This window comes from Centrocercus urophasianus, unplaced genomic scaffold (genome assembly GCF_019232065.1).
Source record: "Centrocercus urophasianus isolate 14NV4802_14NV808 unplaced genomic scaffold, USGS_Curo_1.0 seq_18, whole genome shotgun sequence".
Lineage (NCBI taxonomy): Eukaryota > Metazoa > Chordata > Aves > Galliformes > Phasianidae > Centrocercus > Centrocercus urophasianus.
In genome coordinates this window covers 11,890,112-11,907,518 of record NW_024884733.1, presented here as the reverse complement: position 1 = coordinate 11,907,518, position 17,407 = coordinate 11,890,112, and the positions used below count along the sequence as shown (strand labels likewise).

General features: G+C 37.9%; 1 protein-coding gene across 5 annotated transcripts in view; it reads left to right on the top strand.

Moving 5' to 3' along the window:
- SNX7 (sorting nexin 7) overlaps positions 1–17,407 on the top strand; it is an 83,401-nt gene that overhangs the window by 11,496 nt on the left and 54,498 nt on the right. For 2 of the 5 annotated variants that reach the window (XM_042819115.1, XM_042819116.1), the window contains exons 7-8: positions 2,172–2,258; positions 8,828–8,980. In XM_042819115.1, coding sequence (XP_042675049.1) covers positions 2,172–2,258; positions 8,828–8,980 — 240 coding nt within the window. Of the gene's footprint in view, positions 1–2,171; positions 2,259–4,030; positions 4,130–5,738; positions 5,877–8,827; positions 8,981–15,202; positions 15,546–17,407 lie in introns of those variants that run through there. The other 3 variants (XR_006168855.1, XM_042819117.1, XM_042819118.1) reach the window with 3 other exon arrangements.

The window sequence follows — 17,407 nt, the reverse complement described above, 5'->3', positions numbered from 1 at the left end:
TGCTGTGTACAGGTTGGCTCACCTTTGTGCAGGTCCTCCCTTTCGTGCCTAGCAGGGAGAATCATTCTGTGATTCTCTGTACAAATCACAGAATGACACCCTGGCTCTTACTGCACAAAGTGGCAAGTTTCTGTTGCTCTTTGCTTATTTTGTTTTCTTTGTTTTCATTTTATTTCTGGTTGCAGCATCCAAGTGCTTGCAACACAGTGTTAAGTTGCCAGAGGATTAATAAGGAAAGTCTTGCTCCTCTAGCTCATTCCTGTTCAACCACTGCTCTTTTCCTTTCATTCACTATGAATTTCTTTTTCCTATAACTTACTTGCCTCTCACAGTTTGGAGAGGGGGCTGCTCATATTAAAAATACAACAGGGGAAGTCACACACTAATAAAACCTGATTTCTGGGGTGTCTTTAACCCCTCACTGCAGGCACCTTTATGTGCTGCTTCACTAACATAATTGGCACATGTACAGAAGGTACAATGGATTAGACTTTGTATTTTCCAGTGCTGTGAGTTTAGCTGAAAACTGAGGGCAGAGATGAATTTGTAGCTAAATATTTACATCGAGACAGGCTCCTTTCTAGCTGACTCACAGCAGAGGCAGAGCAAATCTGGAGAGTGTAACTCTGTCCTGCTGAGCTTCAGCATATAGATTGCAGCAGTAAGTTAGCTATGGGTCCACACGCAATTATTTGAGGATTTTTGTGTCAGAATAGCATTAATTATACAAAATATTATAAAAATATAATGATATGTTTGTAAAACACAGTCCCTCTATTTGCATTTGGAAGTCAGAACTTGCCTATGGTTGTAACATACCAATATTAAAATTATTGGGTTTTATCTTATAATTTAAGGAGTATTTGTGATAAAATTTAGCATATAATCAAAACAATATTTTTTTAAAAGGGCAAAAGAAATACAAAAACAGAAAAAAAGAAAAATAATGCATTTGTAACATGATGGACAGCTCTTCCAGACCTATTTATTTTGCTTCTGTGCTTACAGCTGAACATTTTCTATATTTATCTAAACAAAAGATTTTTTGAGCTACTGAAAGGTAGATTTATGTGAGTATATACTGCTAGTGTATTACTCAGAGCTGTCCAAAGTCAGGTTTACCAGGCTTTTCTAGTGAATATCTGTTCTAGAAGAAACATTGAACAATTATTTAAGAATTCAGCTCCTATTTTTTTATTCCATTTTTTATGTCATTTGTGTTGAACTGAGAAGATATCAGAAAGAACACAGTCAAACAAGACAGCTAGAGAAGGTAGAGCTGCTTGGGTCCTCTGCTGATTCAACATGCCCTATGCTAGAGGTAGATACTGAAAATCTGTTAGTTATATGAAGAAGTAAAATCAGTTGCAGCAAAGTAGTGTAAGAGGAGGTATTTTAGATTTGTAATTATATTTGTCCTTCGTTTGATTATTTTTTTAAAAGAACTAATGCCTTTTGTGAGTTAATCACACCTGAGTGTACTTCTGCAGATACGGAAACTCAGGTAAAGAGAAATGTTCAAGACTTGCTCAAGGTCACAGAGCAAATGAACATCAGAAATAAAAATATAATCTGTAATACCATTCCTGTTTAGTAGTCTAACAACAAGTAACATTTCCTTCCCTATCTATTTTGACACTATGCTAAAAATTCAATACTTGTAAGGCAGTTTTACAGGAGGAAATAATTTCATACACTGGAAATAAGCACATATATCAAAGTTACTATAGCTACCATTTTCATGATAATTTTATCTGATTTTACTCAAGTAGAGTTCAGTACTCAAATAACTCAAACAACATACTTTGGATACTGGGTTGCACAAACTCCTGTTGTGCAAACTCCTTTTTCAAAATGAATACATGGTAGGTTGTGTTGATATGAAGTTAATTGCTACTGCTGGTTTCTTCATCCAGTTAGCAGTGATACCTATATGGCGGATTCCTGGACTTCTGACTCACTAAGACTCTTAAAAAAACATGCAAGATAAAAAATAGATATTGAACAATAAGTATTCACTACATGATATTAAATTGCTTTTTAGGAAGGTACTTGTATCATGCCAAAGTTCTTGAATTGTGTCTTGTTTAATTTATGTTGTGTGGTTTTCTGAATATATTCAGTTTGTCTTTCTTCTTTTTGTATTTATTTATTTTTTTTTTTATATTAAGGGTGTTTTGAAAAGGAGAGACCAAATTCAAAGTGAGCTTGATTCCAAAGTTGATGCTTTAGCCAATAAAAAGGCAGACAAGGATCTGGTGAGTATGTCTTTGTACAGAATGCTGAAATATTCCAGGCCTTACTCTAATTGCAGAAAATGAATCCCCTGAACAATGCATGTCCTGTGAAGCCATGCACTGTAACTGTATGGTGTCTCTGTGTCCTGTACTTCCTCTGGGAAACCATAGGACTTTGTAGCTACACATGCCAGGCAAAGGCAACCTTGAGAAAAAAGCAAAACTTCAGTGGATAGGCAGCTACAGCAAAGGACACACTCCCAGTGGAGTCTGTGTTGTCAATGCAGGTGGCACAGCAGCTTATTTTCAGCATTCTTCCACACTGAGAGTTAAAGTAAGACTTGCTGCAGTGCTATTGTGGCTGCTCCTCTGTTGACATAAGAGAGGAATAGGAGGTAGAAAAAGCAAAGCCATTCATGAGACATATTTAAAATGAAAATTTCTTGATCCTTTCTTCCAGGATTGGTTATTTTTTAGGATATTTTTTACTAGCTGACACCTTCATTCTAATGCAGTCATACCTATAGCACATGGACTTGAGCATCCTCAAAGCCATCACCAAAGCTCAGCAGGTTGAGTTTGCACAGCCTCAGTAGCTCACCTTCCTGCCACTGCCACCAGCTTGCTTCTGGTCTTGGTCAGCTCGTGTGCAATGCAGCACAAAGCAGTGCTGGTCTTGGGATGGTTTCCCACACTGCTCTGCTGCCACCTGTGCACATTGCAGATCCGATGAAGGACAGAACTGGCATTTTGAAGACTTTATTTTTACCTCTAACACCTAAATAATGTCCTCCAGCTGTTAGCACCAAGTATCATACAGTATAAATAATATATAAAAATGACTAATAACTAGTGATTATTCACTGCAGCTTTTTTGTACATTGAAGAAGGTCCTTGACATTTCAGATATTTTTTATTAGTTGCTGCAATTAGCTTTCATGTAAAGATGTGCCGTTTAGATACCTTTTGGCAGTTGAGGTGTGTATTTTCATTTGATTTCTTGTCAATTAAAAGAACAAGTAGGAATATATTATTGCTATCTGATATCTGTGATGTCTGCACTGTATTTCATAATAATTTGCCTCTGTATAATGCAATAGCCAGCAAAAACTTACATTTTTTTCCTGAAGCAGAAATTATTTGTTTACATTGTCCTTTCATTTTACTGCCTTTCTACTCTCTTATCTGTTTTGTTTCTCTTCTTCTCCTGCTGCTTCTCCTGTCCTTAGTCTGGGACACAGTTTGCAGCAGGCTGGGAGCTGGGCAGCAAAGATGGGTCTTGCCTCTGCTCTCTGTGGTTGCCAGCAAAGCCAGCGGATTGCCATGCTGCCCTTAGATGGCACAGGCTGACCTGCTGCCCACTGCCTGCTCCCCACCTGGCCACCATGTTCTCAGCTCCCTGGCATGGTGTCCCCACCAGCTGGCAGCTGTGACCCCAGGCTGGCAGCTCCCAGCCGTCCTGCCTACCCTTGCAGGCAGAACACCAGTGCAAAAGGCTCGGTGGGTGCAGGCAAAACCTGTGAATCTGAAAGGCAGGGATGGTGGCAGCCACTGAGCAACACAGAGAGTGAAGGATGAAGGAGAGCAGGGGCTCGTATGGTTTCCTTGAGCTGGGGTTATGGGGTTGTGCAGGGGTATCACCACATCTGGGAACCAGCCTGTAGGACTCAGAGAGGTCACTGGCTGCCAGGAGAACCATTTCTGCTTTTTGCTTCTAAAAGTTTATAGGGAAACTACAAACTATTCTTTGTAATAAATTAACAAGTTTCGTAACACTAACTTCACATTTGTAGGAAACAGCAAAGACCATCTTCAAGCAAACTTTTACTTCATTATTTCTATTCTCAGTCTATCTACAAAATATATGTATCTATGTCCTGGCCAATTAACTGGTAAGTGAGGTCTCAAGCTGGCTGTATCACGGATCAGCTCTCTTAGTTGCACTGCATGTGAAGATAGAGTACATATTAAGATCTTCATCTGACCAGAAGACATGTTATAGGTCATTGCTCAAGTTATTTGTATGCACTTAGTTAAATCAATTTTGCATCAATATAGCATCCCTTTTATCAGTACTTCCCATTTGTATAGTTTGTTGCTATAAACAGTTGCATTTGCACAGAGTGACTCAGTGCTGAAATGCAGTTCACAAAGCTTGGTTAGCAGCTGGCCTTACTGCTATCTACCAGTGTCCAAGGGACACTGCCTGGCAGGACAAGGCCTTCTAAGAAAGCATTTCTAGTATAATCTGGTGGAGTCCTCAGACAAGATGCTGGCACTAGGTTTTCTTCAGCTGTTATAGACAAAAAGGAATAATTTTCCCTTTTGCATTGCATTGGTTGTACCATTGATTCGATACTGACAATTTTGTGCTCCATAATGAGATGTTTGTCCTTGCTTCCACTGAACCTGGTCATTTTAACTGTTCCTGCATTTCCTTGGTACCGCTGTGGTAAAACCCTGTGGGTTGTGTGGCTACCCAGATGTACAGATCTTTGCTTTATCTTTCCAGCCTCTCTATTTCTTACTCATTTCAAAAAATGCTGAGATCTTGACTCTTCTTACAGTCTCATCAGAGCAGCAAAGCAGATGTCTGTTAGTCTGATCATAAAATCCTGTCTTCTCTAATTGAGTGGCGGCTGCATCCTGCTGACTTTTTTCTTCATTAGAAGAGGAAGATTTTCTCCATTAATGGTAGCTTGGCCACAGAGACTTTTGCACTGCTATTTTTTAACTGTTCAAGTAACTTCTCACTGTTTTCTGAATCTGTTTTTTGCTGTTTTTTAATTTTTATTACATGTTGACTTATTTTCCTGACACTTCTATCCAGACTGCTTTCAGAATGAGAGGTTGGAAAAAAAGCCTGAAAACAGAGGTGCTGTTATTGGAATTGGTGTCAAATGCTGACTTTGGCTTTATTTGCACATTTCTGTTTTTAGACATACCCTATGTAGCTTCTAATAATCTCACAGACATCAGACTGGACTTGTCAGTGCTATCTGGTAGCCAGAAATTCTGCTGACAGTGACTTGCAAGAACTCTAATCTTATTTGAAGTATACTTCCACCATAGATACGGAATCTCAGCATGTCCTTAGAGCTGATAAAAGGCAGTGAGATCTTTAGCAATGGTCACAGCAAACATTAAATGATTTAGCAAGCAGGCAGTTATACAGCAAGAGAGTGCAAAACATTCCCAAGGTCAGTGCAGCTGACAGACTGTAATCTCAGATGAAACCTTGTAAGATATCAGGTTTATTGGCTAGGAATAAACATTTTCTTGAGACATGCTTCTCCTACTGGGCTTTTAGGACAGGTACCTGTGATGCTTCTAAAAACCCCCAAATTATCCTCCCACATCAAAATGTAGGTGTTGAAGGTGGCCATTATTCAAAGTACGGAAGGTCTGAAGATTGTGATTTTGGATGCAGCCTCCTGACAGAGATTTTTGAGAGGGGTGTTTGAATGCCCTCCTGCTCATCTAGGCCTTTCTTTCCTCCAGAGCTCTGGCTGTAAAGAGGCTACCATTTTGGCTTCACTGCTCCTATGCTCTGTTCTAAAGGAGTAACCAGTGCCTCCTTCAGTGTCTTGGGTACAGATTTGATACTGCTGCAAGTACTAATGCTAATTCTGACAAAAGGTTGGTATAATCTGTTCCGACAGAACCTGACAGGTTTAAATGCCGACTTATGGATTCTGCTATTCAAGCTTGAAGTGAAGAAAAGAAATGCTAAATGCTGATGCTATCACATTCTGAATGTATATTATGTTTTACTCCAGGCTGAGCAGGGTTAGTATGTCCAAGTGAAGGACTAATTCATGTAGTAGATACAAGGACATGCTGTTTGGCATATTGAGATACTATATAATTTTATGTCACCTAGTAGGTAATTTTGCTATTGCTGCAAGTCCCTTTGGCTACAGGTCACCCTGTTCATGTCTGGTAGCCTTCTGCCCTGGCAGGCCTGTCTTACTGCTTCTGTCCAGTGGTACAACATCTGGTGAGCACCATGCTGTCCTCCTGCAGGAACCACTGATGTAAGAATTAATTTGTTGCTCTAGATGCCTCAATGAGGTCAGTGTAAGAAAATGGATTTAGGATCCTATTTAATTTGTAGGATAAATTGTAACAATGTAAACCTTATAAAACAAGTACACACTACATGGATGTACTTGTTCAGAAACCAAGCCACTTGTTGATTTCTGCTTTCAGCTGTGTATGTTTCTTTTCAGCTGTGAAAAAGTAGACCTTAAACATTTCTAGTTGAGATGAAGAAGTGTGGCAAAACTCTGTCTTTAGACCCTAACTTCAGCCCCCACCTTGATACACACTGGGGGGCTTTAGAGGGTGATGCTTAAACCGCATATCCAGGCAGGGATGTAGAACTGCCTGCCTGCCACATCACACTGTAGTTACACCATGGGAGAAAACTGTAGTTCCTAGAAAAGGCAAGACAAAAACAAACTGTAAAATAAATGCCTTAAAGATACAAAGGTCAAGATAAAGGGAAGATGATGATACCAGGACTTTGAAACCGGATTTCTTTAACCATGCAGTCTAGGTCATTTTTATATAAGAATTGTTTTTTCTTGCAAAAGCAGGAAAATGGATTCAACTGCCTTTCTTACCCTAAATCATCTACAAATAGTCACTATTTTCAGTATTCTGTGTGCATTCATTTTTAGTGTTAGAAGGAAAGGCAGTTAACTTGGGGCATGCCCAAGATACCTAATCCAGTTGCCTGCAATATCTTTAAAGGTAACTTCCCCATATTTAATCTTTGGATTAACCTTTTCATGTTGAATACACTGTTGGTAGTTGATGAAATTACTCTTGCCCATAGTTTGATTACTGATTTAGCTGGATAATTGAACTTTGGCTTTTCAGTAAAGTAGAAATAATATTTTTTTCATTTTCTTCTTAAATAGTGTCCAATATTTTATGAATCTAGAAATGTGGCAAGGAAAGTCAGTGTAGAAATAAAGTCTAAACTAAAAATGTTTATTCATCTCTGTATCATGGAGTGTTGGAAAAAACATTTGGTTGAAATTTCTTTCATTTTTCCTAGCTACTCTGTTTTTGCCTAACTTGAGCATAAGGATTTTATTTTGTCAGACTCTGAGTTGGTTTTATGCTTTTATGGTTTTACGGACTGTGAACAGGACTTCTGAGCACTGAATAGTGAAAATGTACACACACAAGAGTTACTTGGTTAAAACATATGTCTCTTCTTCACAACAGTCACACAAGCAATGTGTATGAGCTGTCATCTTCCCCTGATACCTCCAATTTTAACGATTGGGCTCAGGTTCCATCCCTGTTCCAGACAGAGTTGCTTAGTTTGTTTCTGCTATTTGCAGCACCTCCAGCTATGGCACCCTCTCTGTATGGTTGGAGCTGAAGGCTGTGGACCACAGCTTTCCATGTCCTTTTCTGAAGCCTGGTTTTCTTGCAATGTGTGAATAGCCTAAGCATCCCTTGAAGATCTTATAGAAGACTTGGAAGTTCCTATCAATGAAAGCACCAGCTCTGTGGCACTTAGCGGGAGAGCTATCCAACTTCACAGAGAAGTTGTATGATGAAAGAGCACTCTGCCTTATAGAAAAGTAAAAAGAATAAGAGGAAGATGTACAGTACCTGAGTTGCAATGGAAACAATATAAGGAGATCAGCTTTTTCTGCTTTATGATCTTTATAGATGGTGTTTGTGCCTGACCTCCCTAGGTTTGCTTCAGACAGATGCTGTGCAGTCCTAAGGCATTCATTCACACTGTAGCTGCAGAAGATTTGTCTCATTCTGCAATTGGGTGCCAGCCAGCACTGACACAGCTGATTAGCAAATGACAATAGGTACAAAATCAGTGACAGGACTAGAAGACTCGCTAGAGAGAGGCCCTTTATCTATTTCTAATTCCCATTAGCTTGGAGTCACTTTGTGCATCTCCAGCAATTAGAGGAAAATAATGGCTGCATAGCAGCTGCCTTCAAGTTTTTGACTCTGGATCTCTCAAAAAGTCCCTGCTTTGCTGAAATCCTGCATTTTAAGTTCTTTCTCTACTTTGGTATTTCTCACTCCCCTGTATGGTCACGCCAGGGTTAGTTCCACACCAAAGGACTGCAAGGTGATGGGCAAGAAATCTGAGTATAATTTCTGCTGTTTTGCCCCCCATTCTGATTTCTCCTGAAGTCACCAAAAGTTCTATCGGAATTTCCTCAGTCTTCTGGCCAAATCTCATTTGTAAAGTTGATTTTGCTCCAGTAAAGCCCTTAGTGTTTTCCCTTTTAGACGCATTACTGTTGGGTGCCAGAGTCTGTAACTTCCCAGTCAACAAAAAATATTTTCAGCAACATTTTAGTTTTTGTCTCAAATTTCTGCTATTAATATTTCAGAAATTGTACTGAGCTATTCATTAGGAATTAAATTTTAAATTATTTATCACCAGGAAATGATGTGCTAATTTTAATACCAACCTTGCTTCTGCAGTTCTGTTCACTTTACTGCACTACAGTCACTTGGTTCCAATCAATTTTAAAATGCTAACTCTACTGATTTTTATATTTTTATTTTTTATGTTTACTATTTGTATTTAGTTCTCAGAGGAGATTGGGAAACTTGAAGATAAAGTGGAATGTGCCAATAATGCACTGAAAGCAGACTGGGACAGATGGAAGCAAAACATGCAGTATGATATGAGATCAGCATTCATTAATGTGGCTGACAATAATCTCCGTTACTATGAAGAGGTAAAACCCTTTCTCATAGCAGTAGTTATTACTGACTGATTATTTCAGCAGAGAAATCATTGCATTGTATCTAAAGAATAAATGTTGCATTTTAGTCCAAACTTGTGTTAATTTCAGAATCAGTTTTTGTGGGAAGAAAGAGACCGTTTCCTTAACTTGAGTTGTTTTAAGCAAAACATATTTGATTTGTACCCAAGTGGTTGATCCTGAGTTCATCAACAACAGAGGGCAGTCTTGTTTTACTAACCACAAGAATTTGGGAGATATTTTTGGGTTGAATGTCAGCTGCTATATTTCAGCTTGGAAGCCTTTTGCAGTGACTTTTGCAGTTTGTGTGAAGCCCTCTGGAAGGCTTCGCATTTATAAATTACTTTACATGAGAGAAACATTTAAATGTGGTTCCTTTTAAAACAGCACACTCAGACAGTTCTCATTGTTATTTCTCTGAGGAATGTGAACCAATAGGACTTCACTAGGATAACATCAATACAAGTTTGAGAAGTCAATATGAAAAGCTTATGGCACGTTTTTCAAAATGCTAAAATGGATACAGTTACTAAATCAAATCTTTTAATAATTGAAACTGACTGCTTTGGAAAGAAAGCAAAACGGTTGAGATACAATTTTAATTTCAATTCAAATGGCATAGCTATCACTCTTGGTAAAAATTCCAAGTAAGATATTCTAACCAGCAGAACTTGAATACATGTAACAAAATCTCTTAAGCATTCTGTGAAGTTTCTTCAGAGGCAACATGTTGCTTATGTTGTGCTTGTTTTGAAAGTATCCCAGTATCTTGATTTTTTTCAGACTCTCCTGTAGTAAAGCAGTTGCCCATCTACTAATTAAAAACCAGTATTTTTCACAGATATATGTTGATATCTGTGTCTTCCAGTCCCACGTTCCACTCTTTTTATGGGCTGTCCATTAGCCTCAATGTAAAATCAGTGCCCTGGTTTTACAAATCATTTTGTTAGAACATAATTGAAAAGACAGAGCTCTTGATCATCAAGTCTAGTTAATTAGGATGCAGCCTGTGAGATGTGCGGACATTGACAATCTGTTGTTACATATGAAGATCAAAATATTTTCTGAAATCAGGCAGCAAACTTTTGGCATCCTCTCACATTTTTTACAGCTACTGATGATCTCTGGTTTCTTTATCATGAATACGTCTGTTAAATCAGTGCTAAATATATTGGAATATTTTATTCATGAATGATTAGCTAAATCAAACCACAAAAATAATTCTTTTTGTCTCTTTCCTGTCTAAAAACGCTTTTCACTGAACTGGAATTTCATTTCAAGATGTCAAACCTCATAGAATACATGAAATTATTATCACTAAGTTAAATATGTGAAAAATGGTTCAACTGTTTCCACAGGTACCAATGGCTCTTTTTCAATAGTCTCTGAAATACTGGACAAGTCAGTTTACACTGAGACATTGTTCTTTGTTGGTGCTTTTCTTGAAAACTTTAAATGGTTTTCCTATTATGTCCTGAGAGTTCCAGATTTTAGAAAAAAATAATTGCTGTAATAACAAACATTAGGCTACCCTGGCTGAAACATGAGGGCTTATCAAGTTTTGTTTCAGTTTTGTTTTTGTTTTTGTTTTTAGCAGAAAATCATTATCTCAATTCTGGCATTCAAGAGAATTTGGTAAAATTAATTTGGAGAGTTTGGGAAGTTTTTATCTAAAATGTGGGTGGTTTTTTTTGTTTGTTTTGGTTTTTTTTTTGAGACCTGTTGTTATTGCTAATGGTTAATTACTGGAGAAGACCTTATATTATAAATGATAGGTCCTACTGTCCTGAATACAATAGGAAACAAACAAACAAAACATTAGCATCTTCCTGTGTTTGCTACCTAGAGTAAAACTTCAGGAAAGGACTCTCAGAAATCTGAGCATCAGAATATGATTCTTATGCTTTCCATTAAAAATGAAGTCCTACCTTTAAGATAAGCATTTGAGTAAGAAGTGTTCCTTTGTTTCTACGGCTATGGAATCTCACTCTCTTTGACTCTCTCAGTGTAACAGACACTAATTAAAGCCCAATGTTTCAAGTTTATGGGGTGCTTCTGTGCAGACCTATGAGAACAAAGTCTTTCCTGTGATACTGTACAATCTGCACAATACATCTGCATATGATGCCATTTAACAGCCCAGTATTACCATGACTGAGCAGTCACTTGCAGTTCCTGTAGTTGGTCTCAGGAGTTCATGAAGTTTTCTTCTTTCTCTTCGAAAAAAGAGTTGAATACATGCTGAGTCTCTCCATATGCAAGATTTAGAACTTACTGTATTTAAAATGAGTGTAATTGCTTTGCTTAAGTAAGAAGGATTTTATGAAAAAAGGAAAGAGAAGGCTTTAATTTGAAATCAGGACCTCTCATTCTGAAGAAGAAAACATCTTCAACAGTTTGTTTGCCTTACAGAAGAATCCTTGACTGAAGTGTGTCTCAGTGCCATACCCTTTAATTTACTGCTTTGTGCCGTGCCCTAGGTGCAACACAACGGCCTGAATTAGCACACCTCTTAGCTCATGGGACATACAATCTTCCCAGTGTTTGCAATCACAAACTAACCACAGGGCAGAACATACAGCTGAGAGAGCAGATTGTCACCAGGTCTTTCCATTAAGCTAGGTATAGATATTCTCCAGTGCCCTTAGGACAGAGCATTACTCAAACCAAAACAAGATACAAAGTTCTTGTTACTTAACTAGTGTATCTGAAGTCATCCTGGTTCATATTAGCCAACAATCCAGGCACCCAGGAATGTACTTTGGCTTCAAAGAACAACAGCAATTAAACATTAACCAATTGTTTTTTCCTCATGTTTGCCATAATCTGTAGGATATTTGCATCAAGGATAAAGAAGTATTTAATTATCTCAGCAAAAAACTTTGTTAACATATTCAGAGAAAATAAAACAAGACCAGAGTAAGCAGGAGCACTGTCCAAATACTGTTCAGACACTGTAAATCCAGCAAATACACCAGTTTGGTTTTCCATTGCTTATAAGGCACTCTCTCTCAAAAACAGAAGACTTCATTTGCAGATTCTACTCTAGGAAATGTCATCACGAAGGATATTTTTAAGGTATTAACCATGGAAAACAGGGAACTGGAACACATGGCATATGACACATTGCTTCTGTTACCATCCCTACTACATGTTCTATTTTTAAATCTCCTTTTTAGTTAGATATGCAATTGTATATGAAAACCTCTTGCTGCTATTTCTAAAAATGGTGTTGCAGAACAGACGTGCAGAACAGTAGTAATCAGAATACTTTAGGTAAAATAGCCTATTTAAGTTCTTTCATTTTGTATATTTAGATTTTCTAATGTATTCTGCTGGGCTTTTACAAATAATTGGATTATGAATTTCAACACTATGCATGCACGTTTAATTTCCAGGGTTTGGTTTTTCTTTTTGTCTCCTTTCTGTCTCTTTCGTGAAAGTGGGCATATCCTGTGTTTAGATCTCCATTTTCACCCTCCCAGGAGAACTCTGTAAAAGCATTCTGTAATAAGGCTGAAGTGTACATCAGTAACAAAATGTCGTTTACGCAGTTCATGCTTCACGATATAAAAAGCTTGAGCCTAAGGCACAGAGACCTACTTTTGTTTTGGTACGGTTAATTATAAAACTTGTCAGCTGTGGCAGCACTGTGATGTCTGACAGTGAAATGAGCCACCACTGCTCTTACATTTTTGAAAATGTGTTCTGGTTATATAAATGAGGATAAATTAAAAACCAAATAACTTGTGTAACTGAAAAAAATGCTCTGCATCCTTGTGTGGAAAGACTGTGGTAAGTTGCATCTATCTGGATAAGATAGTGCGACTGGATAGTGTGACTGGATTTTAACATGTGTTTTGGCTCAGTGTTGCAAAGATAATAGGGATCCATTTTTATATTCAAGACAGTAAAGATGATGTATGTACTTTACCACACATTACTGAAATTACAAAATGACAAAATATGAAGTTGCATTGTATAAATTAAACTGTGGCTCAGAAAAAAAAAACAACCAACATTCATTCATTGTCAACAAAACACTGTTCAAGAAACTGATTATTTCTTGTCTCACACCTAGGAAAAGCTTAGGAAAAACAGATGTGCTTTGCAGCTTTCTAGGATGGCAATCCAGCCTGGGCTCTAGCAAATAGAAATCTGAGGATGAGCACCACAGTGAAAACACATTTCTAACAGCTGGCTTATTGACATATTGAAACCAAGAAGCCACCTTGCAGCTCAGACACCTTAGATAGATGCAGCTGCCACAGTGTCATATGAAGAAAGGGAGACTCTACTGAACAAACCTTAACGGCTTTCAACAAAAGGTCAAAAAGACCTTTTAAGTCAGAAGTCGTTTTGCAACATTTGCAGATCACTGTTCATGCTAGCTAGCGTTACTTTCACTGCTCCTCCCTGATTTACCATTGCAAAATAACATTTCTCCAAAAGGCCAGTGAAGAAATGCAGATTTCCTTGTGAGTCTTATCCAGTTACTCCTCTCTTTTCACAGTAATTCAAACCTTCAGTGTGCTCTCAGCATCACAGTGTTGTGCAGTGCAAGAAGCAAAGGAGATTAGATCTGTCAAGATCACAGAAATAAGCTTGGGGGAGTAGGTTTATGGTTTATGTGGTGTGGAGGACAACATGCAAATAACATGACATATCTGATAATGACTTTCTAACATGTCTGATAATGACAAAGGGCCCATGTGAAAGCAAGTTCCTACGTACTTTGTCTTTGTGATCTCAATCAAGTAGATGTTTTAATCTCTTGCATTATCATGCAGCCCCTTTTTGGTTTTGTGTCTTCAGAGGCACAACTGCTGCCATCTTTTGTTAGATTTTCTATTGACGTCCCTGATCCTGCCTCCTCATACCATCACGGATTCCAACAACTACATTCTACCTCCATTCATGTACCTCCTTCATTTTCCTCTTAAATTTCATAAATTATCATTATTTGTGACTGTCAGATCAGCCCAATTGTCTTCTTGCAGGTAGACGGGCAGTAGTGCATTATTGTAGGTTAAATGGTTTATGGCAAGAGTTTTCACTTAGGAAATTACGATGTTTTCAGGGCTGACTTAATTCAAAGTTTGAATTAACTGAGTATGCTGTTCAGGTTTTAATATAAGAGAATTTGTTGAGATTTTCAGAAGAGTTACTTATTATGAATATTTCAGATTCTTCGTGAAAAAACTGTACAGTAAGAAGCAAATGAGCTGCATTATCAATAGCAATAAGTATGAGTGTGTAAGTCAAAGTTTTATTAGAATGTTTCCATTTCAAAACAGAATTATTGCATGAGTTTGGCTCCACTGTTTTAATGACAGATGTGAAATGGCAGAAACCTGGTATGCTGGGTAACAAGCATCAGCACATCATGGGTTACCCAGCAATAGGCTTGCCATGATCCTCAATACTAACTTCTGATTTATAAAGGTTTGAAAGGCTGCCAACACTCATTTAAGCCAAATTGAACTACAATTCATTTGGGGATTTTTATTATCATTATTTTTTCACTTATACTGCTTCTAATAATATATATATATATATATATAAAATATATTGTATATATTTTTGTATATACATTGTATATATACATATATACATGTATTGTATATATATAATTTGTACAGTTATTAATATGTTTTTCATTAGGAGAGAAATACATTTGCTGTAAATATGGCAATCTCCCCTCAGCCCCCTGCCTTTCTGGTCCCATTTCTTTCTCATTACTCAGGGGAAAAACAAATTATCTGTGTATTTAGAAAAAAAAATTTAACTTGGAAAGAATTTTGGGTATGCTATAGGAATCCACAGAGATTACCAAGGAACTGTGTGTGACTGTGCTTTCTATTTGGAGAAGATCTTTGCCTGTAACTAAAGGGAGAGATTAAAGAAGAGCATAATTAATGTTAGCATCTCCCATGCTAACACATACAATTACGATGCTCACACTGTGTGCTTGTCATTATGTAAAAGTGACCTTTACAGCTCACCCAGCGTGCTGGCTAACATTTTGCATATCACTGAGCTGCCTAGGAAACCATATTTTGCTATTACCATGGTCCCACAAAAACAGCTTGTGACAATGCATATGTACTCTTTTTCTGCTGCTTTTTCTCCTTGGCTACCAGTTTTACAGAAGTCAGTCTGCTATATTAATATGTATCTGTGAATTTTTTTAAGTGCCTTGCTACATGGGAGTCCTTCCTAGCATCTCAAACAGTGGATCATCATGGGGAAGAAGATTCTGAGGACAGGCCTTGAGTAATATCTCTGCTTGATCTCTACCTTTTCCGTGAAGTTTTTCTCAACCAAAGAAGTGCTTTATATGAGATCAGATATGTTCTTAAATACAACTGTTAAAATCAGTGAAACGCAGGAAACCAGCTTATTGAAAACTCAGGTATTCTACTCCTGAAATACATTTTGGAACATGCTATATATTGCTTTATATTGCTTAGTCATGATTTTACATATTTTTATGCAAGTGTTCACATTCAATTTTTTTCATACATATTGCATAACTTGGATATAAAGTATTTTAAATATGTAAAGTAAAGCTCAATTTTAATAAAAAGTTTAATAAGGAAAGTCTGTCTTCATTCTGCATTCTACTCTGTCAGAATTATCTTGGCATTGTAGCTTCCATATTATATTCTCTATACTGAGTAATTGCTTGTATTTGTAAAATTTTGTATCATGGATTTGAAGGAGCAGTTCAGGATTATTTTAATAGATCTAGTCACCTGATGGCAAAGTGGTATGGGAAGATGCTGTTCTGTGAGATTAATACTGCTTTTAAGTGCTGTTAATGCAGCTTACAGTTTGTATTATTTACTAGTCAACTAAGCATCTTTCATTTGATCTTTTTTAAAAGATAAAAGCTTGGCAGTTCATGCAGACTGTATATGCAGAGACATCATGTTAGTCAAAGCACTCATCCTGCCAATGCAAGAGCTGGCAGCATTGAGGCCAATGAATAGCCTTTTACTCTCACAGCTGACCTTCCCACTGTGCTTAACTTCCCTTTTCAGAGAGCTGGTATGGAAGTGAAAGGGAAAAGAAAGGAAAAGAGTTTTTTGCTAAAACGATTTGCTGCTGCAGCAATGCATTGAAAGATTCTGAATGATTCCACCAAAGGTCTGGCACACTGCACTTAGAACTGCTGCAGTTGTTCTTTTTCCTTGGCAGTCACAATGGGAGCAAACCTAAGTCTGAACCTGGGGAGAATGAAGCACAGAAATTGGACCCCGCCTCACTATGGCTCTGGCTTTGGGAACCAGCATCAGCCCTCACCATCTTCTGGTGAGAATCTGTGATCCTGCTTGGGTCATTCAGCAAACGTCTACAGCTCCTCAGCTCTCAGCTGCACTTGGCTGGCTGTGACCGTGCCAGGGTGAATGTTGTAAGAAACAAATGATGAGCGTGACCTAGGCAGAGCAAGAAGATTGCTCTCATGCCGCCCCTGAAGCTTTAATGAAAGTTTGACTCAATTTTCTGAGCTATAAAGTAGCAGTTAAGATGCTTGTGAAATACTACAGGAAGCGTGGTTTCTCCTAGCCTGGGAAACATAAGGAGCTCATCATGCAAACCAGGACCAGGTGCTCAGGTCAGTGCTCGCAGGGCAGAGATGGTCACTGCAGTGATGTGTGCTCTTTCCCCACAATATCCATGCTGCTCTTTTTCTTTTACGTCACAGCTTCTATCAATGTGCTTAAAACCCATAATCCTTTTTTATTTTTACTGCATCTAAACTTTTACAATTTACCACGCTGGATATCAATGGATTCACATTTCAATTTGCAGGAAAAATCAAGTTATTGTGTGATTTCTTAAACGAGCTACAGTAATTTCAAATCATGGCCTCTGCATCTTAAACAGAGAAGAGCTGACAGTTGTTTCCTGTTTGACTTCCCCATGCCACCGACCTCTAGCATGACTTCCAAGTACTGCCTCTTTCCCAGAGGAACTGCCTTAGCCTGATACCGTCTCATACAAAAGCCATTTCACATCCATGCTCATAGATGCTGGTTTTCTCTGTAGTTTCTAGTTCTGCTGCAACCAGTCATCAAAATGCAGGCACACCAGACATGAACACATTGCCACAATTATACTTCACATTCTTTCCTGTTTCCGATTCATTTTTTAAAGTACCACTGAATGCTGAGCTGCCATTTCATAACACTAAGAGCTACTCTGAAGGTTACTAAATAATTTAATTTCCATCAGTGTGTATATATAGGAGAATTGGCTTTTCCCCAGTGTGCATTAATTTGCATTTATTAATTCTGAATTTTGCTTGCTTTTTTTAGCTCCTAATCTCTCAGTAGTGTACAGTCCTATAAACAGGAATCCAACAGGACAGGCAGCAGTAACGCTCTGAGTGCC